Below are 27,550 nucleotides of genomic sequence, written 5' to 3' on the forward strand. Positions count from 1 at the left end.
AATACCTCTTCTTAGGCCTTCCATGTTGGTATCGGTAACAATAGTTTTTTATGGATAGTTTTCTTTACCCGTACATACCTTTTTCGGTTTTGGGGTATTTTCTACCCGTCCTATAGCAGTAGGGGGCAGCATTGGTTGAATGGTTCACCATAGATTGATGACCATATATTTGCGCCTCACTCCTAAAAAAGCACGTACCCCCGTGTTGCTATTATGCAGGAATGGCAAACTTACGGAAATGACGCTACCTTTGTTTGACTATGAGCGTCTCGGTTGCCGGGGAGATGTGCGCGTCACGATTTGGTGCATGCGCTTTGACATATCCGAGGTTTGACACGTCACGGGTTTTCTGGGGCTGGCCAGACGTGCGCGCGCCGCCGTTTGGCGTCGGCGCCCGCCTGGACCAGAAGTAGGAACCCGGGCGTCCGGAAGTGCGCGCCCATGAGTGTCGGCGCTTTCTTGTTATAAAGGCCGACCGTCAGTAAGTAGACTAGCGATTGCTCATCATCATGCCATAATCCCCTGATGAATCCACTCAGGAAGAAACGCGTCGGGAGGCATACTTCTAGCCAGATATCGTAGGGCGGATGTCTGAAAGAACCGCTAGAGGGTCCAGCTATATATCTAATACCTGCAGAAGGACTGTGATAAACTTCAGTACCAGCAGATGAGTATACGAGTACATATGTATTGAGAAACACAGGATTTAATCCCACTAGATGACACTTTAGACACACACCGTGATAAGTTCCCGGTATTGGGAAACGGAGTTATTGTTTGTCTGGTCTTTTGTTTGGGAGATACCTGTTCCTCAGAATAACGTGCTCTTTATGTTGTATTACTATGCTTGCGGTATTCTTTAGCATATCGTATGTTTACATTGCCATTTTGGGTCTTACCTACATTGGTTGTACACCCTTTATAGAGGAGCTCCGTTAATAGCTTTACCCCGTTATACCTGGCACCACATGGTGTACCGTTTTTTGTGCACACGGTGATATATGGTATCCCTGCCGCATCTGCTTTGGTAGGGGGAGGTTCCCGCTTATACGGTACCAAGAATCTGCAAAAACCCTAGTCCATGCCCTCATCATCTCCCGCCTTGACTACTGTAACCTCCTGCTCTGTGGCCTCCCCTCTAACACTCTTGCACCCCTCCAATCTATTCTAAACTCTGCTGCCCGACTAATCCACCTGTCCCCCCGCTATTCCCCGGCCTCTCCCCTCTGTCAATCCCTGCACTGGCTCCCCATCACCCAGAGACTCCAGTACAAAAGCCTAACCATGACATATAAAGCCATCCACAACCTGTCTCCTCCATACATCTGTGACCTCGTCTCCCGGTACTTTCCTGCACGCAACCTCCGATCCTCACAAGATCTCCTTCTCTACTCCCCTATTATCTCCTCTTCCCACAATCGCATACAAGATTTCTCTCGTGCATCCCCCCTACTCTGGAATGCTCTACCACAACATATCAGACTCTCGCCTACCATCGAAACCTTCAAAAAGAACCTGAAGACCCACCTCTTCCGACAAGCCTACAACCTGCAGTAACCACCGATTGACCAAACCGCTGCACGGCCAGCTCTACCCTCACCTACTGTATCCTCACCCATCCCTTGTAGATTGTGAGCCCTCGCGGGCAGGGTCCTCTCTCCTCCTGTACCAGTTGTGACTTGTATTTTTCAAGATTATTGTACTTGTTTTATTATGTATACCCCTCCTCACATGTAAAGCGCCATGGAATAAATGGCGCTATAATAATAAATAATAATAATAATAATACGGTACGGTAAACTCTATGAGTAGTCTGGTGTATTTTTCTCTGATTTAATTGGTGACCATTTTGTGGCCCGATACGAGGGGTCCGTGGCAAAAAACTTTTTTATGGGGTGTTTGTCTCTGTGTTTGTTCGTGGTATATGTTAGCACTAGCACCTTAGTGGCACAGTTCGTCTATTATTTTTTATAAAGACTATGAAGTAAAAGTTACGTTTTAACGTCTTCATTTTTGCAAAAACCTGCTGCTGTTTGCATTTCTATTTTTTGGTTTTTGACCTTTTGTTTAAGCCAGGCTTATTTAAGTTTCTCCTTATCCAACCAAACATGATATGAGAGATGGTTTACATACAGTAAACCATTCCATATCCGTTATATTTTTACATATTCCTCACTAATAATGTTAGTAGTGTGTGTGTGTGCAAAATTTGGGAGCTCTAGGTGTTAAAATAAAGGGTTAAATCACGGAAAAAACTGGTGTGGGCTCCCGCACAATTTTCTCCGCCAGAGTGGGAAAGCCAGTGACTGAGGGCAGATATTAATAGCCTAGAGAGGGACCATGGTTACTGTCCCCCTACCCTCCCCCCCCCCCGCTAAAAACATCTGTGAAATGCGCCTATTCTGGCACTTAACCTCTCTCTTCCCACTCCCCTGTAGCGGTGGGATATGGAGTAATGAGGGGTTAATGTTACCTTGCTAATGTACGGTGAAATTAAGCCTGGTTAATAATGGAGAGATGTCAATAAGACACCTATACATTATTAATCCAATAGTAATAAAGGGTTAAAAAAACACACATTATGAATAAAGTATTGTCATGAAATAAATACACACGTGGGGTTTTAATATCTTTATTGTACGCTTAATCCAGGCTTAATGTCACCTTACAATAGCAAGGTGACATTAACCCCTTGTTACCCCATATCCCACCACTACTCGGGAGTGAGAAGAGAGAGGCTAAGTGTCAGAATAGGCGCAACATACAGATGTGCCTTTTATGGGGTGGCTGGGGGCAGATGTTTTTAGCGAGGGGGGGCCAATAACCATGGTCCCTCTCTAGGCTATTAATATCTGCCCTCAGTCACTGCCTTTCCTACTCTGGCGGAGAAAATTGTGCGGGAGCCCGCACCAGTTTTTCCGTGATTTAACCCTTTATTTTAACACCTAGAGCTCCCAAATTTTGCACACAGACACTTCTAACATTAGTAGTGAGGAATATGTAAAAATATAAGGGATATGAAATGGTTTACTGTATGTAAACCATGTCTCATATCCTGTCGGGGTTTATATATATATATATACTGTATATATGTTTTCACGAATATTTGAGCACATGGATCCATTCTATGTCCATTTTGCAAGCTGGCGAGAAAATCTCGCTGTACGGATGCCATGCGGATGACACACGGATAATTTTTGGAGAAAAAATTGCATCCTCGCATTGAATACGGATCACTGTTCAGGAACTTTTCTGAGTATTATTAAAAACGGACCATATTTTGATACGTTAGGTCTGAACCCGGCCTTAGAATTCGAAGGGACCTCCAGGTTCATTGTGTCCAACCTCCTGCCCAATTTAGGATTCACTAAACCATCTCAGATGTCTGTCCAGCCTCTGATTGAAGACTTCCATTGAAGGAGAACTCACCACTTCTCGTGGCAGCCGGTTCCACTCATTGATCACCCTCACTGTCATAAAGTTTTTTCTAATATCTAATCAGTATCTCTCCCTTTCAGTTTCATTCCATTGCTTCTCTTGTTTCCATGTGTAAATGAGAATAATGATGATCCCTCTAGACTGTGACATCCCTTCAGATATTTGTAGACAACTATTAAGTCTCCTATTAGCCTTCTTTTTTGCAACCTAAACTTTCCCAGATCCTTTAACCGTTCCTTGTAGGACATACTTTGCAGTCGCCTTACTATCCTGGTAGCTATTCTCTGAACTTACTCCAGTTTTTCGATATATATTTTTTAAGATGTGGTGCCCAGAACTGGACACAATATTCCAGATGAGGCCTGACCAAGGAGAAGTAGAGGGGGATAATTACTTCACGTGATCTAGAGACGCTATGCTTCTCTTAATACATCCTAGAATTGTGTCTGTCTTATTTGCTTCAGCATCAAACTGTTAGCGCATGTATAGTATGTGATATTTTAGTACACCCAAGTCGTTTTCACATGTGCTGTTGCTTAGTTCTATTCCTCCCATTCTGTAGATGGTGCTTCTTGAGATCCAGGCCCTGGTGTCTTCACTCTAAAACAGGACTTCTGTCTGAGACCAGGCCTATGATTGTGGGGCACATCATGACGTTTCGACACATCCTGACGTTACCTCGTGCTGTGACCTGTGAGACCTGGTTTTGGGTGAACGTCCTGTTCTAGGGTGAAGACACTAGCACTAGACTGTGTTAGGAAGAGGTCCTGAGACCTGAACAGCGGTTAGGTGAGTAATGTTTTTAATTTTTTAGTTTTTTTTAACAATTTGGCACTGCTGGCCTCCATTGTTGCTGAATTCTCATGGATCGAATTCCAGAAAATCTGTGCTCTGAAGAATACAGATTTTTGTAAAATTCAAGCAGAATCCAAATCTACTCCAATAAATTCACCCATCTCTAATAGCTATTTTTCCTATAAGAATGATGAACACTGACAGATCCCTACAGACCATATTATAAGCCACTTTGCACCAGTGATATCCCACATGTTACAGATCTGGCAGACTATATTGTGAAGGTAATCCACAACACAAGTGTGAACAAAGCTTGAGACTGGTGTCAGATTTAGGCATATGTTAGCGTGTTGAGTTCAGACTCTCGGGAAGTCTGGACATTGTAGTCCGCACTCAGACCCTGAATATCAGTTGTCTGAAACCGTCCTTGCGTTGTATTTTGCTCGTTCTTAGTAGCTGAGTATTTTTGTTTTTTTTTCATGAGATTAATTAAATTCTCTTAGATCTCAGGTCATTTGGGAGCATTGCTTGCCTCATATTTTTGGTAATTATTGATTGAGGTAATTAACAGACATTCCTCTTTGAACATGAGGCATAGTAATCATATTAATTAATATCAAAGTTTGGGAAAATGAAGATCGAGCTTTCATAGTGGGAAAAGAATGAAAAGCTTTGATAATGAACCTAGGACGTTCCATGGAGCCTGTAGAGACATCTGCCAGACTAATATATTGCATGCACCTACCAGACAAAAGCATGAAATATGTGATTACACCATGAGCCTTTGGGGTACAGTTCGGGACAAATTCAGTAGTTGTCTGGTCCCATGGGTTTGGCCGATATTCATCAGATGTTTTTGGCCAGCTCACAGGGATCTATTATCAAAAAATGTGTTTAATTTAGGGTTTTATGGTAAATGTTTTTTTGAGGAATGTTTTTTTCATATGACAATTTGTTCTTTTTTTAAATGTAGAAATCTTGCAATTATAAAAACAGGCTACTGGTGCTATCTTAGATTCATACTTCCTGTTCTTTCAGGAAGGCTTATGAGAAGTCTCATTATCGTCACAGACAAGAATTACAATGACAGGTGACACCTGAAAACACAAGATCTACCATATACAGTGGGTGATATCACAGATCACCTCCTCCTCCCTTCACAATGACACTGTCATTAGACACTTGCATATAAAATATAGGGTAGATCATTTTATTGCTGCTAATGTACATGCACATTTCATGAGCGAACAGGAAGTAGGGGGTCTACAATAGGCTCAGGACGCCTCTGTCCTGCACAGTAAGCTTGGTGAGGCTGTGGTGTGTTCACCTCAGCACACTGTGCAGTACAGAGGCGTCCTGAGCCCCAACCTGCAAGTGTCCACACTGGATTTCAAAGATGTCTGCGCTGATGTCACAAGACTGGAAGAATCAATCAATGGGAATGGGCGGTGACTCGGCTATCATACCGTACCGCACCGATGACTTTCATCTCATGATGGAGGTGGTGACGTCAGTAAGGTGAGCGGGGTTCATCGGCTATGCACTCCAGTGACGTTACTCATTTCAGCCCTAGAAAACGCAGCAGCATAATCACACTCCTGTCTGTCTCATTGTGTTCCGGCTGGCTTGCTGAGCGGTCGCATTATGCTCAACAAACCATCAGGATGTCGCAGAGCTGTAGTTCTTTGTGAGACAGCATCATATAGGGATTATCTGCAGACAGGTGAAGGATATTGTGTTCTATTATTTTTACAGTAATAAATGGCTAAAAGAGGGTTGGGGAATTTGTGTGTTTCTTCCAAATATAGGACTTTACTCGGTCTGTGTCTTTAGTACATTTGGCAATGGGTTTAGTAATGGTGGTGACTTATAGACGCCTCTCCATTACTAACCCTTGGGCTTAATGTCAGCTGACAATACAAAGGTGACATCAACTCCAATTGCTATCAACCCACTTGCCATCGCACCTGGTAAAGTGGGAATAGCGGAGGCTCAGTGCCAGAATTGGTTCATCTAATAGATGTGCAACTTCTTGGGGAGGCTGAGAGCTGATATTCTTATTCAGCCCTTGTTAATAATCAGTAAAGGCTAAGTATACTGCTGTAAGCTGATATTAATAGCCTCCATGGGTAATAACCCTTTCCCAGACTATAAACATCAGCCCCCAGCTGTCGGCTTATCCTTAGCTGTTTAAGAAACATTAGGGGGACCCCACATCATTTTTTACATTTATTTATTTATTTAATTATTAGCTAAATACATGTACATTTAAACTACACAAGCACTGCACTAATTATATACCTCTATGACATCTTTCTATCTATTCTATGTATGTATATCTATTCTGTTCTGACAGGTCACACTTAAATTACTTTACATGACTGATGAAATATCGAGTTTCCTTTGAGATGTGTGCGTAAATATTGGATGGCACATGCATGGTCTGTGTGCTGTGCAAGTTTTTTCTCGTACCCGTTGACTTTCATTTTCGAGTCTCTTCTGCTGATTTTCGCGGTCACTCTCAGCATGCTGTCTGATCCAAGCTGAGAAAAAAATTGAAGATGAACACAGAATCATTGACTAACATTAGTCAGAGTGCAATCCAATTTTTTATCGGAGACCTTATTGTTCCACTACTGGTTTTGGCTTACAAATTCTGGGTTAAAAAACTCAACAAATACTCAGCATGTGCCCGTGGCCTTAAGCAATAAAGGAGAGCTTTTGATGCAAAACATAAATGAAAAATACCATTTTCCGTTATACAATGAACAAGCTTTATTTGCTAAATAAGAAAACTTTTAAGTCCACTTTGAGTTTTGCATTAAAGATGTTTTCCTTAAATACACAATTTCTAAAGTATTGTTTTGAAATGGTGTATGTTTGGAGCGCCCGCTAGGACCCTGGGGTACTCGGGCCTAGTCCAGTGGTCGTTAAAGGGGTGGTTACGGCGGCCGTGACTCGATCCGTGGCCCTGGGCGTCCAATAAAAGGGGTTGAAGTAAATGGGAAGCAAAGTTTGTTCGTGACGCCACCTGTGGTATTCGATCAGGGACAACCGATGCTGCTTAAAGGGGTCCACTGTGGTGATGTTATGGCAGCATGGATGGTATGGCTTCCCACAGGTGAAGTTGGGCCCCCAGGGCTCCCGGTGTAACGATGCTGTAGTTCCAGAAAGAACTAGAGCACACAAGGTTGCAGTCTCTTTACCTTTTTACTGGTGTAAGGCAGCCACAGTCCAGGGTACGGATCACAGGTGCTGGTGTGGTTGGAAGCGATTCAGGAACCCCCTAGCCAGGTGGGGTTGGAAGCCTTCCTCTCTGATCTGTGTTGTAGCCCCTTGCTGCCTTAGGCTTCACACAAGTTCCTCACTTTCTCTCTGTCCCTTTTAGTAGGACACTACCTGCATGGCAGGCAACTAGATCCTTTTTACAGATGTCTCTATGATGATTCCGGCTTTATGTGCTGCTGAGCCTTCGGGTGTTAATGGTGGGCAGGCGACATGCAATCTTCTGTCTGCCAGTTTCTGCTGTGGGGCATACAGTTACCTCCACAACTTCGGTCTTCCGGCTACCAGTTTCTTGCGCTTCATCGTGGAGGAAGCTCAGTTGCAGATGATGAATCAGTAGTACGTTATATGCCTTCTTTGTCTTGGGAGGCTGATATCGTATTTTCATTGAATATGTAAACTTTTCAGTTTTGTTAGTTTGCTGAGAAAGCTGGGGAGGGTGTTGGATGTAAAGCTGCAGCAGCTTCGTACGCAGTGAAGAAGCAGTGACCCACAAATTCAAACACAAAAGTCTCTTTTAATGTGTTTCTTCACAGCATTAAAGTCCACTTCACATAAATGCATATAACTTCAGTGATCAATTTACACCAGTTCAAAGTAATGCATATCACATGGCTTTAGATTTTGCGGTCCCTAAACAGACCAGACTTCCCTTGTCCAGTTTCCCTGGGCGACCGCACGCCATCTCACAGTCTCTATACGTCTCCGTACACACAGCCTCATATGTTGCAGACACTGCACACGCCAGCCCTCCTCTGACTAGTTCTCGTGGGTGTCCTGCATCGCTGTATCACAGTCTCTTACAGACTCATTACTCACACAGTCGTACACAGTTCAGGATATCCTTCGGATAGCAGCCGGGCACCATATCCACCTGTTTGCAATCGTTACACATGCTAGTCCTCTTTCGGGTACAGGACATCCACCTCCGGGCACAGGACTATCCACATCCAACTCCTACGGGCACAGGATATCCACCTCCGGGCACAGGACTGTCCACATCCGAGACCAGTACCATGGACGACTTGCATCTCTGTGTACACTGCGGGTGCCAGGCTATTCAGCTGCCCTGGGTGCTGGCTCTGCTCGCCTCCATGCACTCTGCAGACCAGCACACACCAGACTGACACTGACGTGCACCTCGCACACTTGGCCTCACCTGGCCAGACACCTGATACACCCATACCCCTTACTGCAGGGCTTTTAAACACACACAAACCTGTGGCCTTCAGCCACCTGGAAAACCCGGACCGGAGATCTGTGACTCTCATGCACACCTATGGACTTCATCCGTCTGCATGCACATTCTGGGGAGAACAAACAGCGCCCCCTAGCTGTATCAGAGGCCACAGCCTCACAGGGAGTTTAAGGAGAATTGATTAAATTATTACATAACGTTATTTTTTATATTGAAATATTGTATTGGAAGATAATACACATGCAATTGATGAAAAACTTGTAAAAATGTAATTTAGTAATATATTTCCATAAAAAGTATTGTTTTTGTATATTCTAGGGAAAACCTTATGCTTTCGATCGCGTGTTTCCACCAAATACGACTCAGGAGCAAGTCTACCATGCCTGTGCTATGCAAATTGTCAAAGGTAAATCTTTTGTGCATTCTATGCTTTGTCTACTTTTCAGCCATGCGTCTTACAACATTGAGAATTTGGCCACATTCATACTTTCAGTATTTGGTCAGTATTTTACATCAGTATTTGTAAGCTAAAACCAGGAGAGGAACAATAAGAGGAAAAGTATAATGGAAACACATCACCACTTCTGCATTTATCACCCACTCCTGGTTTGGGCTTACAAATACTAAGGTAAAATACTGACCAAATACTGAACGTGTGAACGTGGCCGTAGGGAAGAAAATGCTTTTCTCATGATGTAAGCACACTAGAGTTCTGCCCTAATTACAACCTCTCTTAAGGGGAATCTGTTAGGAAGACCAACCCTCCTTACCTTGATGTGCCGTGTCCTCTTTTCTCTTCTTGTGCGCATACAGCTTGGCTGGTTGGCACATGCGCAGTAGAACGCTGAATGCAGTGCCTGAGCCAGACACCTTGGTGCACTGAAGCGAGGATAGCGGTAACCTACACAGGCGCGAGAGTTCCTGGCCAGCACCTGATGTCATAGATATATTGAACTATCACTCATAAAGTTTTGATAATTGCTCTGGGCGTGACAAAGCACTTACTGTCTCATTTGCATATTATGAAAATCATGGATTTCTCCAAACTCAGGCACCAATGCGTTTATCTTTCATTGACTTACATAAAGGTTTGGGAAGGTATGCATGTGGAGAGGGGTGGGGTGGCGTGGAGCTTGCTGACAGATTACCTTTAATGACGAAGGGATAGTGACCTAGTTTAATATGGAAATCAAACATTCAAAAATTATATAACGTGTGTACTAAGGAGTTTCTTTTTCCCCACAGATGTGCTGGCCGGTTATAATGGAACCATCTTTGCCTATGGGCAGACAGCTTCTGGAAAGACCCACACCATGGAGGTAAGTATTTGTGTAGAGTCTAATCGCCCTATTCGTCAAGATTTGGGTTTTTGCATCCCAGTCTTACTGAGGGCACCACTGGAGTAAGATGTCCACACAACTAAATGAATTAGGTACATCTGATATCTAAAATGTCAATCTGGTCAGGGACTGGAATATATTTCTGGTGAAAATGTTAATGGCTTTCCTTGGTGGGCTTCCATGCATCCCATCCCTAGACTAGTGTAAGAATGCCAAAAGCTGCTCAAATGTTAAGACCTTTGAAGATAGTTTACTCCAGATTCTATCACCTTGATGAATCGGGCCCTTAGTTTCCAGTTCTAATGAAACTTCTATCAAGTGCGTATCAAAAAATGAAGGGCTCTGTAGAAGAGTTTGTCGTGTCTGAGGTGTAACATGCAAACTGTGATTTTCTACTTTTCCTCAGGGAAAGCTCCATGATCCTCAGCTGATGGGAATAATACCCAGGATCGCTAGGGATATTTTTAACCACATCTATTCCATGGATGAGAACTTGGAATTCCATATAAAGGTAAAAAACTACGTTGTACATGAGTAACTAAACTGTATATTACTTTATGTTCACGTTTCTAAAATAAAGAATAAAAAATAAAGAATCAAATTCTGTATGAAGACATTGCATAAGAGACACGCCTGTAGACTGTGAGCCCTCGCGGGCAGGGTCCTCTCTCCTCCTGTACTTGTGTGTGCCTTGTTTTACTCATGTTTATTGTACTTGTCTATATTTGCCCTGTTCACATGTAAAGCGCCATGGAATAAATGGCGCTATAAAAATGTATAATAATAATAATGTGTAATATAATTCCCAGGTCCTTTCTATTGTGTCACTAGACTTTACAATTGAGGTCTGATACTCATCACTACTAATTGCTGATGCATTTGGGTAATTTGCAATAGGGACCCCTAAAATAGTTTGTTCTTTTAGCATTGAATTAGCTTTAAATGTGTTGTTTATTATTTAAATATTGATGGCCCATCCTTAGAACAGGTTATTAATATCTTATTGGTGGGGATCAACACCCGACACCCCTACTGATCAGCTGTTTGCAGTTCCATTAGTGGCTGGATGTAACCAGTGTATGGAGCATGAACAGTGCTGATGCAGACACTGTTTCATGGCCATTCTCAGGTGGCAGCTCTACTCCTTTAAGGGTAAGTTCACACAGGGCGTTTTTGCTGTTTTTTTTCTGCAGCAAAATCTGATCATCTTGGCAGGAACGAAGCTGCGTCAAAAACGCAGGTTTAGGTGCGTTTTTGGTGCATTTTTTGTTGCGTATTTGGTGCTTTTTTTCTCTTTGTCCAGGCTAATGTCCTTGGATTTTCAGCAGCAAAAACGCAGCAAATAATGATACCTGCGTTTTTGCTGCGTTTTTTTCAACACCCATTCAAGTCAATGGGTGAAAAAACGCAGCAAAAACGCTGAAAGAAGTGACATGCTCTATGTCAAAAAAACGCAGCAAAGCACAAAATCCTGATTACACAAAAAAACAATGTGTGTGCTTGTTGGTACTGTAAAAAGCAGCTGAAAATTAGCATAAAAAAACGCAGCAAAAATACGCAGCAAAAACGTCCAGTGTGAACTTATCCTAAAGAGGATCTTTCATCAACTTTTTTCATGTTTAACTGGACAGATGATGTAATTGGCACTGCAGAAGACAATAGAACTTTTTTTTATTTCGCCTCTCCAAAACAGTAACATTTTTAAGTCTAAGTGGGCATTACCAGATAGATTTCGTTGGGGGTGTGTACTTCTTCCTCTCTTTGACACTGACCAATCTTCAGCAAGAAGCAACCCACTGGGGAAAGAAGAACACGCCCCCATAGCAGCATTGACAAACAGTCTGCTCTCCTCACTGCAGTGTAATGACGTGTTTGAACACAGCAGAGCTAAGTTTGATTAATTGCCAGCTTTCAGCTCACATATCTGACATTCTGTGTGTGTGGAGGGGCATTGGTGCAGAAATTGAGTCCTATTATCACTTTTTGTATTTCTCCTTTTAAACTCAAATTAGCTTTTATTTGCAGGACCAAATACACATTAGCATCAACAAAGCAAGTGTATTGTTGATGTCTAATGCATTGCCCCTCCCCAACTCTGAATGCGTTGTCATTATGTCTCACATAGAGCCTGTTCTAAGCTATATTGAGGGCGCGTTCTTTTCCTTTTCTATGTGGATGTCTGCTTATGATTGACAGAACTGAAAGCACGATAAGAGGAGAGGTACTAGTGTTTGTAATGAGGCTGATAGAGGTTAGAGCCAAAATCTGTCAGATAATTACGCTCAGGTCTGCTGTGCTCAAGCACATATCATAGCACAGCAGTGAGGAGAGCAGACTGTTTGTCAATATGGGTATACAGCCATGGCTGAAAGTGTTGGCACCCTTTGTGTGTATTGGAACAACACAAAAAGACAGATGAAGAAATGGCAAATTCGACATAACAAAATTGTTGGCACCTTTCGAAAATTGCGGGTAAACAACTTTGTTTCATACATGTGATGCTCATTCAAACTCACCTGGTAACAAGTGTGGGCAGTATGAAAATCACACCTGAGACCAGATAAAAAGGGCAGAAGTTGACTCAATCTTTGCATTGTGTGTAAGCATGGAGAAGAGAAAGAGGAGATGAGAATTGTCTGAGGACTCGAGAGCCAAAATTGTTGAACAAAATCAGCAATCTCAAGGTTAAAAGTACATCTCCAGAGATCTTGATGTTCCTTTGCCCATGATGCGTTAACATAATCAAGAAGTTTACAACCCATGGCACTGTAGCTAATCTTCCTGGATGTGGACAGCAGAGAAAAATTAATAAAAGGCTGCAACACAGGATAGTCTGGATGGTGGATAAGCAGCCCCAATCAAGTACCAAAGAAATTCAAGCTGTCCTGCAGGCTCAGGGTGCATCAGTGTCAGCACGAACTATCCATCAACATTTGAATTAAATGAAACGCTATGGCAGGAAACCAGGAGGACCTCACTGCTGACACAGAGAGTTATAAAAAAAATCTAGACTGCAGAGTGCCAAAATGTACATGAGTAAGCCAAAATCTGCCTGGGAAAGCACAGAGCTTACAAAGAAAACAACACAGTACCGAAATTAAAATATGGTGGAGGTCAAAGGTGTTTTTGGGTTTTATTGCAGCCTGTAGCATTGGTGCCTTGAATGTGTGCAATACATCATGAAATCTGAAGATTACCAAAGGATTTTGGGTTGCAATGTAGTGCCCAGTGTCAGAAAGCTGGGTTTGCATCCTAGGTCATGGGTTTTCCAGAAGGACAATGACCCTAAACATACTTCAAGAAGAACCCAGAAATGGATGGAAACAAAGCATTGGAGAGTTTTGAAGTGGCCAGCAATGAGTCAGGATCTAAATCCCATTGAACTCCTGTGGAAAGATCTTAACATTGCTGTTGGAAGAATGCAGCCTTCAAATTTGAGAGACCTGGAGCACTTTGCAAAAAGAGTGGTCCAAAATTCCAGTTGAGAGGTGTAAGAAGCTTGGTGATGGTGATTGATTGCAGGTATTTATTGCAAAGTGTGTTAAGTTCAGGGTGCATTTTGTCCGGCCCATTTTGGGAGTTTTGTGTGAAATTATGTCCAATTTGCCTTTTTTTGTATTGTTCCAATACACTCAAAAGAAATAAATCTGTGTATAATAATATGCAATAATTTTTTGGAAGGAATGCTTAATTTTCTGGAACAGTTTCAAGGGTGCCAACACTTTCGGCCATGACTGTAGAATAGGTCATCAATATCTTAAGTAGTGGGCATCTTTTTTTTGTATTGTTCCAATACACTCAAAAGAAATAAATCTGTGTATAATAATATGCAATAATTTTTTGGAAGGAGTGCTTAATTTTCTGGAACAGTTTCAAGGGTGCCAACACTTTCGGCCATGACTGTAGAATAGGTCATCAATATCTTAAGTAGTGGGCATCTCCTTTCAGGATATGTTCACAAGCCGTGGATTTGCCACAGACTTTACCCAGTACATTGCAGAGGGTGGAATTTGATGTGAAAATCCACAGAAAATATGCTACAGATACAAAATCCACCCCAAACTTGATGACATCTGTTACAATACAATCAACTTAGATCTGTTTCGGCTTTTCTCTGTACTTGGTCACTTCCACCACCTGCAGGTCTCAGGATGCTTTGGTCGGTCCCTTGAGATTTGCTAATGTTCTGGGAGTGTTTTCTCGGGATTGATTACATTGGTATGTGTTTCTAGAGATATACAGTTTCTTAAGATCCTAATGGTGGTATTTGTCATGTCTTCAGGTGTCCTATTTTGAGATTTACCTGGATAAAATCAGAGACCTGCTGGATGGTAAGTAGTTTATAGAGCTGAAGATTTGCAAAATATAAGTAACCTGTTACGTTGTATATAGTGTTACATTGCTTTTTCATGTGTGAACATCAGTGAGGAGTTTCAGAAAGGAGACAAGAATAATGAGTTCTTATATATTTTCCAATAGAGAAAGATGAGGTGTAGAGAGCGGATGACTAGGCGAGGAGAGCAATGGGTTGGCCCTGGAGGTCAGTCCAAATCCAGCAGAAGTGCCAGAGAGAGCCATCGTCAGATAACAGAACCTAGATGCTAGGTGGCATGTATGGATCCAATATCGCAAGGCAGGACTATAGTCTAAATCTAGGAGATCCCATTGTACAATCCAATCCGTTCAGCAAGAAAATGATAAAAAATATAATTATTGTGAATCTCATCCTGTTGTGCCAAATCCTTGGTTTATACATGTATAAGCTAACAAATCTATGGGTTACACAGATAGAGAGCTGCCTGCAGCTGACCCGTCCCCATATATACCGCAGCCTCGTTTATTACAAGGCATGGCATGTGTATGCAAATGAGCAATTATTAGCTGATTATACATTCAGGTAGAATGTGCGAACATCTTCCTCATTAGAAGATCAAATTAGTGCATTCATTCTGGATTACGATCTGTCACTCGCTGGAGGCTGTGAGGATGCACTTCTCTAGTCTCATGCCCTAGATTGGTTCCAAGACGGTGTCACATCCAATTCTGTAGGAAATGCGAGTTATGGCAGCGTTCTCACGAGAACGAGTGTCTGTCCCATGAGTATATTGCAGGTCTGGGCTGGTATATTCTGCTGTGTTGAATGACCAATGCTAGATTACACACGTTGTAAGGGGCAAGGACCCTGTTTGAAGCTTAAAGCATGAGACCCTCTGTGGTAGAATGGGATTGTGTTCTTCAGTCCTGCCTGACTTACTTCTGTTTTGCTGACATCACAGCGCAGAGATCGTCTCCCTACTTTTTACATTCCCAGATTCCCGATCTATCCTATGTACTAGTTTCTTTATCAGCATGTAAATATATTTGGAGATACCCCACGTTCTTGGAAGACTGGGTGTTTTTTTTTCTTTTAGAACTCACAATTTGGAAATGTAATTACCGTATATTCTCACTAGGGCTTTGCACGTTGTGTGTTGTTCTGTAGCGTTTTGTCCATAGGTTCTGTATGTGTAGTGCACTGGTGATAATATGTTAGAGCTAAAAAATACCCTTAGAAATGGAATAAATGGGTTAATTCTGCACTGCCGGTATTAAAGATGGAAAAGAAGAACGGTATCCAGGAATGCGGTTTATTAGTCAATGCGTTTCGAAGTTCCAAACTTCTTTGTTCGGACAAACGTGTTGACTAATACGTCGCATTCCTGGATATTGTTCTTCTTTTCCATCTTTAATACTGGCAGCGCAGAAATAACCCATTTATTGCATTTCTAAGGGTATTTTTTGGCTTTAACAAATTATCACCTATTGAGTGGATAGATTATAATTACTAGATAAATGTGAGTCCTCATCAATCACCAGAATTTAGCACTTGTGCACCCCTTTCTTGCTTGGCTGCAAGACCACGACTTGGAGGAGTTGAATGGAGCGGCTGGTCACAAATCTTCAGTGTCATAGACCAGGGAGGAATAAAGCACGTTGATGATCTGTTAGGGTTGAAGCAATGGGACCCAATGATCTCATAGTTCTTACCTGTCCTTTTTTGGCTGGAATACCCCTTTAAAGGGACTCTGTCACCTGAATTTGGCGGGCTCTGTTAATGGTCAGATGGGCAGTGTTTTCTGTTCTTTCATGCACCCTTTCCTTTCCCGCTGGCCGCAATATTGTCTTGAATTTGATTAGGTTTCCTCCATAGGACACGCGTGCGCAATGCAATCTCGCCTTGCGCACGCGCAGTATGCTTTGCCCAACTGCGGGCAAAGCCGAAAAGCATTAATGCACATGTGCCGGCACACTATGTCCCGGAACACAGTGAAATACTTCCGGGACATAGTGCGCCGGCACATGTGCACTAACGCTTTTCGGCTTTGCCCGCAGTTGGGCAAAGCATACTGCGCGTGCGCAAGGCGAGATTGCACTGCGCACACGTGTACTACGGAGGAAACCTAATCAAATTCAAGACAATATTGCGGCCAGCGGGAAAGGAAGGGGTGCATGAAAGAACAGAAAACACCGCCCATCTGACCATTAACTGAGCCCACCAAATTCAGGTGACAGAGTCCCTTTAAGTAGATCTGTATTCTATTTGTTCTTTCAAATATTCTTTATTTTTAGTGTGTGACTAAAAATAGTTGGATAAATTATTTGGCAGTATTGATTTTCCTTTTAATGCTTTTGTAAATCAATTTATTCTTCCTTTTCTAGTGTCTAAAACAAACCTCTCTGTGCATGAAGATAAGAACCGCGTGCCATTTGTCAAGGTGAGAGCGGACACTATGTTTTCTTTCTTGTTGAATGCCTAAAATTAGCAACAAATATTGCATTTTTTTAAATTTATCTGTATAACGGTATCTTTGTAAGTATTACATTATGACCTCTGCATTCTTAGGGTCGCAGTTTCATTTATGTTATGGAATCTCTTATACAACATCTCCTTGTGTGATATTATGCTACTAAAAACAGCTAACACAATAAGAAAAGTAGTGTGCATTGTCCGATAGTAAAGTAGGGAAATGATATGTATCATCGCTTTCTACAGCTGTTAGCAGACTCTTTGTAAAGTCAGCCTCTGTTTTCTGGGCTGTATTGTGTGGCCACACTGCGCAATTCCACTATTATTAGGAAACACTTATTTAATAAGGGTATAGCTTATTTCTTAGCTCACCATAGGATATTGTACCACTGAATTTATCAGACTCCCCTCTAATTATTAGTCTTCACCCTTCTTGCTCCTCTGTGTGTCTTACTATATTGTTGAGGATATAATTTATGTATTTTTACAAAAGATCAGTAATATAGTAAGTCCACACAATGATTAGCTTCAGAATTGTAAAACTCCACTGACTAAAACTGCCTGCCTGTATCGCTATAGTTAGGGTGTCTAAATTGTCCATTGTATCGTTCATTCTGTTCTCCCTGCCCTCTGCTTGTTGGAGCTGACGGAGAAAGTTATCACAGGCAGGAGGCAGGGGTGACAGTCTGAAGCTGCATGATAAAGAATATGCTGAAACTCTGCAATGTGAGGGGACAGCAGTTTAATGTTGTAGAAATTTCCTTACTTAGATAAGGCACAGATCAGAGCAAGTGCCATGTAATAAGACCTCACATTCTCTGTTATGCTAGTGGTATCATGGGAAATGTAGTTAGTGCTACCTGTGTGGTTGTTTCCATCACCCACATATAATTTAAAGGAATCAGTGGCGTCCTATCACCACTCCAATCAAACGTCTTAGAGCACATTCACACATCAGTCTTTATTATCTATGCACTGTCCTCTTTGTACACTGCTGTTTAATGGAACTGTTCACACATCTGTGTGCATCGCTATAAACTATCCTATTCTCATCCATTTTTGCCGATCAGCCTTAGCCGTGAAATCTATGACGCTCCAGTAAAATGATGGCAAAGGGAAGCCATACATTTTATAAAGGATCTGTTTTTTGGAGCTCTTCAAAGCAGACATAGATGAGTGAATGTGCCCTGGCTGAGGTTGTGCAGAACAATGGACTTAGGTCTAATAGCGGGTTGTTGAAATACATTTTCGGCTTCCCAGACTAGCAGACAACTGCAGAATGACGCTAAGGGCTGGCCCACACAAGCGTATACATTGTTCGAGTGCTATCTGATGTTTTGTCGGATAACGCTTGGACCAATGTTATTCTATTGGGCAGTGATGATCACCATTTTTTTTCTTGTACTGATTCAGGACGAGAAAAAAATTGCAGCATCCTGCGATTTTCAGCACACATTGGATTGCACTCATCCATTCAAGTCTATGGCTGTGTGGAAAATTTCTGATTGCACTTGGATGACTTCTGAGTGTAGTCCGATTCCCACCACTGACCCAATGGAAATCCATCATCTCCTCTTCTGAGAGAATCTGATCAAACAATGCTGACACTCTGATCAAAGTCAGATCAGAGTTTGATCAGAGTGTTATTGCCATAATCGATACGAGAGAATATACGGCCGTGTGACCCCGGTCTGACAGAGGTTGTTACTCCGATAGAAGACAAGTCTGCCCGACCTCCAGTCTCATCATTGATTTAGCCTGTTGCTCTCCTCTCTCTTCAGAAGCTCTGTCCCGTTAGCTTGGTTGCTTTGTATATACACAGGCCCAGCACAATCTGACCTGAAGGTCAGCGCATGGAGGTCTGATTTATATTACAGCATGGACAGAATGGTTACTAAGCCACCAGTAAACGTGGCCACACAATAGTGATTTCTGATGGCCATTTTCCAAACGACTTGTCACTCATGGTTGGTCTCTAAAGGTGGTCGTTGCTGATAACAATGCCCTAAGGTAAAATGACAAATCACCTATCCATCTCTGCTATGATCTGTGCACCAGTCTCCAGATGTGGTGTTCGGAATAAACACTTTTCCAACCACAGCACCCGACAAGGACCCAGGAATCCCAACACGGCAGATCAATTTTTTGAGCAGATATCTGCCATCAGTCAGCATTTGTGTCACACTCATGTGGGTCACAATAAAGCATCATTGGTTGGCAAAAAATGGTCTAATTTGTCCTTCTCAGCCTTGTAGAAGCTCTAGAGCGTGGTTAAAAGCTATTTCAAGGCTGAACAGTTCTTTCTATTGGTGAAATGGGGCTAATATGCTCACAACACTAATGGCCCGATTCATCACTTGGAGTGTTTTTAGTCACTTTTCTTTTTTGTCTTATTGCATTCATGGTCAATTTTTTGTGTTAGATTCTTCAAAATTGTACACACGTTTCATGAATTTTGATCTCAAATGAAAATAAATGCTCTTAATTTTTTGTCTTTAACCTTTTTTGTGCCTTTTGAGAGCAAAATGTCTCATTTCAGCTATAAAAAAAGAAAATCACTCCAGAGAGAAGGATTGAAGTACATTTGTGCTTTTTTTGACGAATCGGTCACAAATATCTGGGAAACAAATAGCATAAAAAAGACCCAAATTAAAAGAAGAATTTGGTGCTAATTAAAAACAGGTTTTAAACACCAAAAAGTACACAAAAAGCTGGATTGGGCCATAGCACTACATGTATGTGCATGATATACATGTTAGGAGCAGTGAGGTATATAGGATGTGTTAGTTACTCTGCTGGACGATGACTATGATATATCAGTAGGTTATACCCTCTAGTTTAGAAGCCGTCCATCTATACTATATTCAGTCCGGTCCGATCACACAGCACTGCAGCACTCTGGTATCGGTATGGCGCTTGTATATTTCCGCCATTCTTCCTCCAGTGCTGATGGCCGCAGAATGAATCAATATACAATTACCGCAAATCATTTTTTGCTCTGAACAGCTGAGTCTCAGAGTGGTGACTGCAGATGTACTGTGGTCTACGGGCTGCTGAACATTTGTCCCTTTCATCTTCACGCTTATTAAATACAAGTATTTTATGCTTGATTTATCCCTGTATTTCCTTTTAATCAAATATCTAAAATGTCGCGGCTACATAGACAAACAAGAACACACAGACATTCATATTAAGAAGTATCCGTTTTCCATTCTACAGTACCATTAAAGGGGTTGTTCCCCACTTATGCAACCCCTTCTCAGGAAATACACGGCGTGTTTCAGCCCCTTATGCCCCCTATTTAATCAGGGAAGAGAGCGACATGTTGTGTAGTGAGGCGGTATCACACAGCCTCTCTCGCAGCTTTACATCTCGCCATCCGGCTACTTGGCACGGACATTATCTTAACCAGAAAACCTTCTCTGATGAATGTAAGAAACGCGTTGGCAGATCATCTGGCGCAAGATCCTTCTGGCCAGGATGGACAAATGCCCCTCTAATCATTTGAAGGATCATTTCTGATTATCTTCTGCTACTGTTCATGGATTGTTCTTATCTCTCATAACTATGATTCCTATGTTGTGAGATTTATCTTCATCATAATAATAAACGCCACATAATAATCCCAGCTCCGACGGGTTTGTCACTCACAGGTTTCCTGACCAGTTAATGGTGCTAGATGATTGCATATGAAGGTCTGTATGTTCTTGTTTGTCTGTGTAGCCAGGAGAGCGACATTTTAGATATTTGATTAATAGTTATATTTTATCTCACTTTACCTAATTTGACCAATTAGGAATGGGCCCTATATATATGTATATATATATATATATATATATATATATATATATATATATACACACACACTGTATATATATATATATATATATATATATGTATTTGGATTTATTTAATTTCCAGACATGTATTTCCCAAGGAAAAATAATTTGGAATAATCTTTACTGTTTCAGCAGTATATATTAATGGGGTTATGAGTCATAAATAATGTGGACGTAGCAGGAAGTCCTTGATTTATTTGATATCTGCAGTGTATATATATATATATATATATATAGATATCGGTGCTGCGGGCAGCCCGTACTGATGTGCCAAATGCCGATTACTGGAAGAAGAAAATCCATTTTCTTTTGCAGTGTTATGTGGGCCAGGATCACAAAGTATTGATCTCACGCTGTTCCTCCGCGTCTGAAGCACAATGGCCAGTACTTAGCATCATTCCTCCGAGTCAGAATATGCTGTGAATTGAATATTATTCCCTCTAGTTCACAGCTCAGTTTATGCCCTTTACAAAAAGCCGTGAAATCCAAGAGATGATTACATTGGTGATAATTAGTCGGAGTGATGCTTTTCCCTAAAATATTACCATTATGGTGTCCTGCTCGGCTATTGCAGGCTGAGCACATCATCCTCATTGTGGTCGCCGGTCGATTTTTTTTTTGCGGTTGAAGAAGCCATACTTTTGCTCAGAGAGTGCACTGGCATAAAAATGATACTAAACCAGAAATGTACATATTATTTAAATTGTTTTATATTATAAACAATTTTTTTCCCATTTGAAAAGTATTGGTTTTTTGCTTACCGAATCAGTTTCAAATATGGTTTCAAAGACGGATGGCTAATTAACTGATCCGTTTTCTATAGACTTCAATGCAAAAAAAAATGGATTCAGTTGAAATCAGCTGGGCAAAAAAGCTGTATCTGCATACCTTTTTAATAAATGGATTGCTGCTGGATCCGTTCTAACGGATGATTACTGGACATGTCAACATAGCCTTAAAAAATATTCCAGTTTCCATATTGGCCTCTGAAGCACACCACAATAAGCTAACACTTTCTGTTTTCTGCTGCTCACATGTTTGCTTTACTGTGTAGACTGGGGCAGGGTCAGCAGGGTGCACTGAATAATGATAGATGACAAATCACTTGTACTCCTTTAGTTCTTTACATTTTTCTGACCATTGAGTCCCATTTATTACAGCAGTCAGGAGCCATGTACACCCCGGCGCACTGCCTATGTAGTCATTGCAGGGCGGATGTGTGTGCCTCCAATGTGACATCCCCGGGATGTTTTTTAATCCCTCTCTGACATCTGCCATAAATGTACAGCACATGCCTGGAAGATGCCGGCAGTGTTACACAGCCGGCATCTGCCTGTAACTGTAGAGACCGTGCCTGTAACTCTCAATAGAAGACTGCAATTTTAGCGATATTTTTTAGTTTTGTGGCATCCCTAAAATCCTCAGCCGGGAAGACAAAGATACAGGCAGTACACATCATTTTTTTTTTTTTTTTTAAACAAATTTCTGAATTTATTTTAGCAGTAATATAAATTAAAAGCTACATCTTTGGTATCACTGAACTCGTACTTCTCAGAAGAATCATGTTGCCAGATTACTTTTATAGCACAAATGAACGCTGAAAGAAAAAAACTATGTCAGAAAATGTGTTTCTTTTCGTTCGCCATTTCACTTCTTTATCCAGTAGATTATATGGTAAAATGAACGATGAATGAATCATCCTGATATAGAAGAAGTGCCCATTTTACCTTTCCATCAGATAATTACCGTATTATGTATTATTGTCTATCTCAATAAAGTATTCATAAATGTTTGACATTTGTGGCAGTATAATCTGATAAGATCTTACACTATGTCTGGCCGAACAACGAAAGCAATTGTTACCATCCACCTCTCGTGTCTCCCCTTTCTCTCATAGACTGTGCCCCCATTCCTCCTGATATCTGTTTTGACCTGTGATTATTGTTATGCTGTAATGTCTATTGTCTGTACAAGTCCCCTCTATAATGTAAAGTGCTGCGGAATATGTTGGCGCTATAGAAATAAAATTATTATTATTATTAAGGTCGTTATATATGTCAGTTATCGGACGATGTGCACCAAGGTGCTGAGCTATTGCAGGTAATAATGACTGGTTAATGCAGAGTACTGAACCCATGATCCATTCTTCTTCCCGTGTCAGGGATGCACTGAACGTTTTGTCTCCAGTCCGGAGGAGATCCTAGATGTGATTGATGAAGGAAAGTCCAACCGCCATGTCGCTGTCACAAGTAAGGGCTGACATGAGTTATCCTGCTCTAGTTTTATTAAGTGACACCCCTGTGAACTGTGTATGGAGGGGACTCGCTTGTGATCAATGCATCTAATATTAACACATACACTAGGACATTCTTCTTGGTACATTCTTCTTGGTAAAGGGAATCTGTCAACAGTTTTTTGCCACCTAATTTGAAAGCAGCATGATGTAGACAGAGACCATGATTCCAGCGATATGTCACTTACTGGGCTGCTTGCTGTAGTTTTGATAAAATCACTGTTTTATCAGCAGGAGATTATCACTACAAGACTAGTAATCCTGCTGCCTTTTAGTCCTCCATATTCATGAGCGCTATATCACCCGCCCCAACACTGATTGGCGGCTTTCTGGCTATGCACAGTGTACACAGAAAGCTGCCAATCAGTGGTAGGGGCGGGGCGATACAGAGCTCAGCATTCAGAGAACTGATAGTTCTGCACAAAGATTGATTTTATAAAAGCTGCATCAAGCAGCAGTAAGTGACTCGTCGTTGGAATCAGGTCTCTGTCCCTACATCAAGTTACCCTCAGATGGGCTAGTACAAACCTGCTAACAGATTCTCTAACTATTTTATAGAATTTCGAGGATTTTACATTACACTAGTGCATTTTTCATTTTAGCTCAACATAGCAATTATTAATCATATGAAGATCAAGGTGTCAATATTATATACCGTACCTAATATTGTACATGCAAATTATCTATCTACACAACTAAAACAGCGCTAATATATAGAAAGGTGTAAAAATATTTAATAGCCCTTTAGTATGTTTTGGGTACAAGACACAGAAATGAGGGAAGGATGGTCACCCTCACATGATATACATGAGATCCTTTATGTGCCTTTTTATGTGTTTTATCACTGTGCCACGCTGTCTCTTTCAGACATGAACGAGCACAGTTCCCGTAGTCACAGCATCTTCCTCATCAATATCAAGCAGGAAAATGTGGAGACGGAACAGAAGCTGAGTGGGAAGCTGTACCTGGTGGACTTGGCTGGCAGTGAGAAGGTCAGAATCACAACCATGACTAGTCCGTTCCTTTACTATGACATATATCATAATTTATTGAACATTCTTTTGGGTTATTTTCTTTGGAGTGATCGCTATTAAAAGTTGTCTAACCGTATTTAACAAAAGCTAGACAAAAAAAATAAACAGTTTATTAAGGTGTAAAAAAAGCAAACACAAAAACCGACAAAACATTCTCACCAACCGATCTCCTCTTGTTCCTGTCCAGTCCTTGGAGAGGAGCAGTGGTGAGACTGAGTATACCTTCATTATTTTTTTTTTAATTAGTGTTAACTCCTTAGTGACCACCAGTATGACAAAAACTGACCTTTAGTATAAGAGACTAGCATACCCGCACGGGTGAAAATCCAGCAGCTGTTGGCTGTACACTATAGCTGACAACTTGCGGCATCAGCCACTATCAGTGTTGGCACCAACCGTGGCCATTTAACCCCTTAAATACTGCTGTCAATACTGACTACAGCGTCTAGATGGTTAACCCCCCTCTTTAACCCCCATGCTCTCAGCGCCGGCAGCAGGTCCTGTGTGAGCGGTCACATGGTACCGCTCATTACAGTGATGAATATGCGCATATTCATCACTGTAATGAGCGGTACCATGTGACCGCTCACACAGGACCTGCTGCCGGCGCTGAGAGCATACATCGCAGGAGCTGGGTGAGTATTTCTCGGGAAGCGGGCGAGCGCACAGGGGATGGGAGGCGGGAGGTGACCCACAAAATTTATTTTTAACACACAAAAAAACACCTTGATTTTTCATTCCTTCTCTTCAGCGAACGCTGCTGGGGAGAAGGAATGAATGCCGGCTTCAGCACCAAAAGCAGGGGACAGCACTTAACTGTAGCGCTGTCTCCTGCACGGTCCGTGTGGTCCTCAGTCGGCACACGGGCGGCACACGGCTGCCGCACGTGTGCCACACTGATGTGCTACATGAGCACATGGACGCGGATTACTCCGGTACCGAAATTATCTGGACGTGTGAAAGAGGCCTTAATTCCTGAACAATACCTGAAGGGTTAATAAACGACCTGAAAGCAATTTTGAATATGGTGAGGGGTGCGGTTTCTAAAATGGTATCACTTCTGGGGGTTTACAATATATAGGACCCCCAAAGTCACTTCAAATCTGAATTTGTCCCTAAAAAAATAAGTTTTGTAAATTACCTTTAAAAAAAATGAAAAATTATCTTCAAGTATAATGTGTCCCGAAAAAAAAATGCCCTGGGACCACATTAAGCATCAACACAATTATCTTAGCAAAATTTGTCGTTTGGGCCTTGCCCTTCCATTGTGCACTTGTGAACCACTCATACACGCCATGGTTATCACATAGATACCTTAGGCACAGGGGCTGTGTGGATACAGGGGCACATGTTACTTTTTATATATTTTATTTTACCACCAAATGCATGGTTCTCTATGGAAAGTTCCAGTGGACTCGCTCTTATTCTCGTGTGACTAGTCAGGTCATCCTTAATGCTGCGTTATGTTGTGACCGTACCCTTTATGTGTGTATTTTTATCGAAATACATTACAGATCATTCTGCACAATCACTGCAATTACAGCCAGAAATGATGGCCCATGGAATATGCTAAAATCAATGTGAACTCAGACGGAACAAGCCCTATTGATTTGTGCAGCCTGCCCCTCCGTCTGTATTGCCTGACATCGCAGAACACTACAGTTAGGGGAAACTACAGCAGCAGATTGTGTAATAGATTTCTGAGACGACTTGCACCAATAGATCTGAAGAAAAGACATTAAGCCAATATTTTTTATAGAAGTTTTACTTATTCATAATTACATCAATCCAAATGTCCCAGTCCAAGGAATAACCTTCATTTTAACAATTATTTTATAAATCAACAGCTAATTTGTAAGATATCTTATAAAATAAATTAGCTTTCTTTCTCCTCCTTGACTGATTTTCACTCTCAGTCCATGGGGAAAATCTGTATTTAGTGAAGACAGTTTCCCATTAATGAGATAGGAGATGGTATAAAATGTCATTTTACTGCTAGTTCCATAGAACTTTATGAGCACCAACTGTCAGCTCCTATCTCAGTAATGAGAAAATCTGTCTTTATTGAAGAATTTTTAAGAATGATCAGTTCAGGAGGAGAAGGAAGATTTCTCTAATAAGATATATGAAAAAGTTTCTTATGTTTCTTATTTTATGTGTGCTATTGATTTATCTTAAAAAAAAAAAAATCAATGGCTACTCTTTCACTTGTAGTTAATTTAAAGGGGTTCTATATTGATCCTAAATGTTCCTAAAGAAGCACTCCTCCCATCAAAGTTTTTTATCCTCTTAATATGTTGCAGTCATCATATTATATAGCACTGTATACTTACAATTGCTCATTTTGCCTTTCTACCCAGTTAATGCTTCTCTTTTCCATTAGGGCTATGTCATCACGTGATTAAAAAACTGAAACAGGAGGTCAATTTTCCTTGTATGAGTCATAAGTCACTGCAAAAGTCCCTGGCAGCCCAGCCCCATCACGTCTTCATCTCCTGACCCAGCTGCTCTGCTTCTTCTCCCTGCTAGGGACTTTGCTGTGAGGTATAATTGTAGTTCTAATGATGACTCATGCATGGAAAAGAGACTTTCTGTTAGTACATAGAGCTTAGAAGGAATCAGCTAGTCAGTTTTTAATCATGTGATGTCATAGACGTAATTGAAAACAGAAGAATTAGCTGGGTAGAAAGGAAAAATGAGCAATTGTAAGTATACGGCGCTATATAATGTGAAGACTGCAATATATTAAGAGGGTTTAATGAGAGGAGAGCTTGTTTAAACATAAAGAAAACACAGAGTGCTATTTTAGTACATTTTAAGCCAAATGTTGCTGAGAGCCAGTCATGATGTTTGAGGGTTGTGGGAGGCAGAGACCAGCTCTGTCCTCAGGACTACTGACACAGAAAGGAACGAAGCTCCCATTTGTCCTTCTCGTGACTTGGAGCCAGTTTCAGTTGATTTTTGTATAATATATTATGAAATGCGTGTGACACTAGTTTACCTTGCTTGTCTGATTCTAAAATGACAATAAAAGTAAAAATTATATTATTCAACTAATCTTCTAGGTTAGTAAAACTGGAGCTGAAGGATCAGTACTGGACGAAGCCAAGAATATAAATAAGTCTTTGTCTGCCCTGGGAAATGTCATATCTTCTCTGGCAGAAGGAGCGGTAAGTGACAGCCTTTTCTTCTTCGTTATGCAAATATCCTTTACCTTGTACAACTCTGCACACTCATTCTATCCTTCTCCTTGTTTTAGAAAGGTTACGTTCCCTACAGAGACAGCAAGATGACCCGAATCCTGCAGGACTCGCTGGGTGGAAACTGCAGGACCACAATGTTTATCTGCTGCTCTCCATCAAGCTATAACGATGCCGAGACCAAGTCCACTCTTATGTTTGGCCAGAGGTATGTACCCCTCAGATGGACTGAGTCATAAGACCACTCCTTTTTAAATAGTAGTCAGACTGGAGATCAATTAATTGACAGGTATTTGGTGACCGTCCATTATTGGCTAGGTACATGTGGCTGGCTATACATG

The 27,550-nt window shown here is 41.5% G+C and overlaps 1 protein-coding gene across 4 annotated transcripts in view; it reads left to right on the forward strand.

Annotated features, from left to right (window-relative positions):
• Positions 1 to 27,550, forward strand: part of KIF5A (kinesin family member 5A) — a 228,895-nt gene that overhangs the window by 94,688 nt on the left and 106,657 nt on the right. For all 4 annotated transcript variants that reach the window (XM_069758567.1, XM_069758565.1, XM_069758568.1 and 1 more), the window contains exons 2-10: positions 9,035 to 9,122; positions 9,962 to 10,035; positions 10,463 to 10,567; positions 14,339 to 14,387; positions 16,756 to 16,811; positions 22,844 to 22,931; positions 23,843 to 23,967; positions 27,075 to 27,179; positions 27,269 to 27,417. In XM_069758567.1, the coding sequence (XP_069614668.1) occupies positions 9,035 to 9,122; positions 9,962 to 10,035; positions 10,463 to 10,567; positions 14,339 to 14,387; positions 16,756 to 16,811; positions 22,844 to 22,931; positions 23,843 to 23,967; positions 27,075 to 27,179; positions 27,269 to 27,417 (839 nt within the window). The remainder of the gene's footprint in view (positions 1 to 9,034; positions 9,123 to 9,961; positions 10,036 to 10,462; positions 10,568 to 14,338; positions 14,388 to 16,755; positions 16,812 to 22,843; positions 22,932 to 23,842; positions 23,968 to 27,074; positions 27,180 to 27,268; positions 27,418 to 27,550) is intronic.

Source organism: Ranitomeya imitator, chromosome 3 (genome assembly GCF_032444005.1).
Source record: "Ranitomeya imitator isolate aRanImi1 chromosome 3, aRanImi1.pri, whole genome shotgun sequence".
Classification (NCBI taxonomy): domain Eukaryota; kingdom Metazoa; phylum Chordata; class Amphibia; order Anura; family Dendrobatidae; genus Ranitomeya; species Ranitomeya imitator.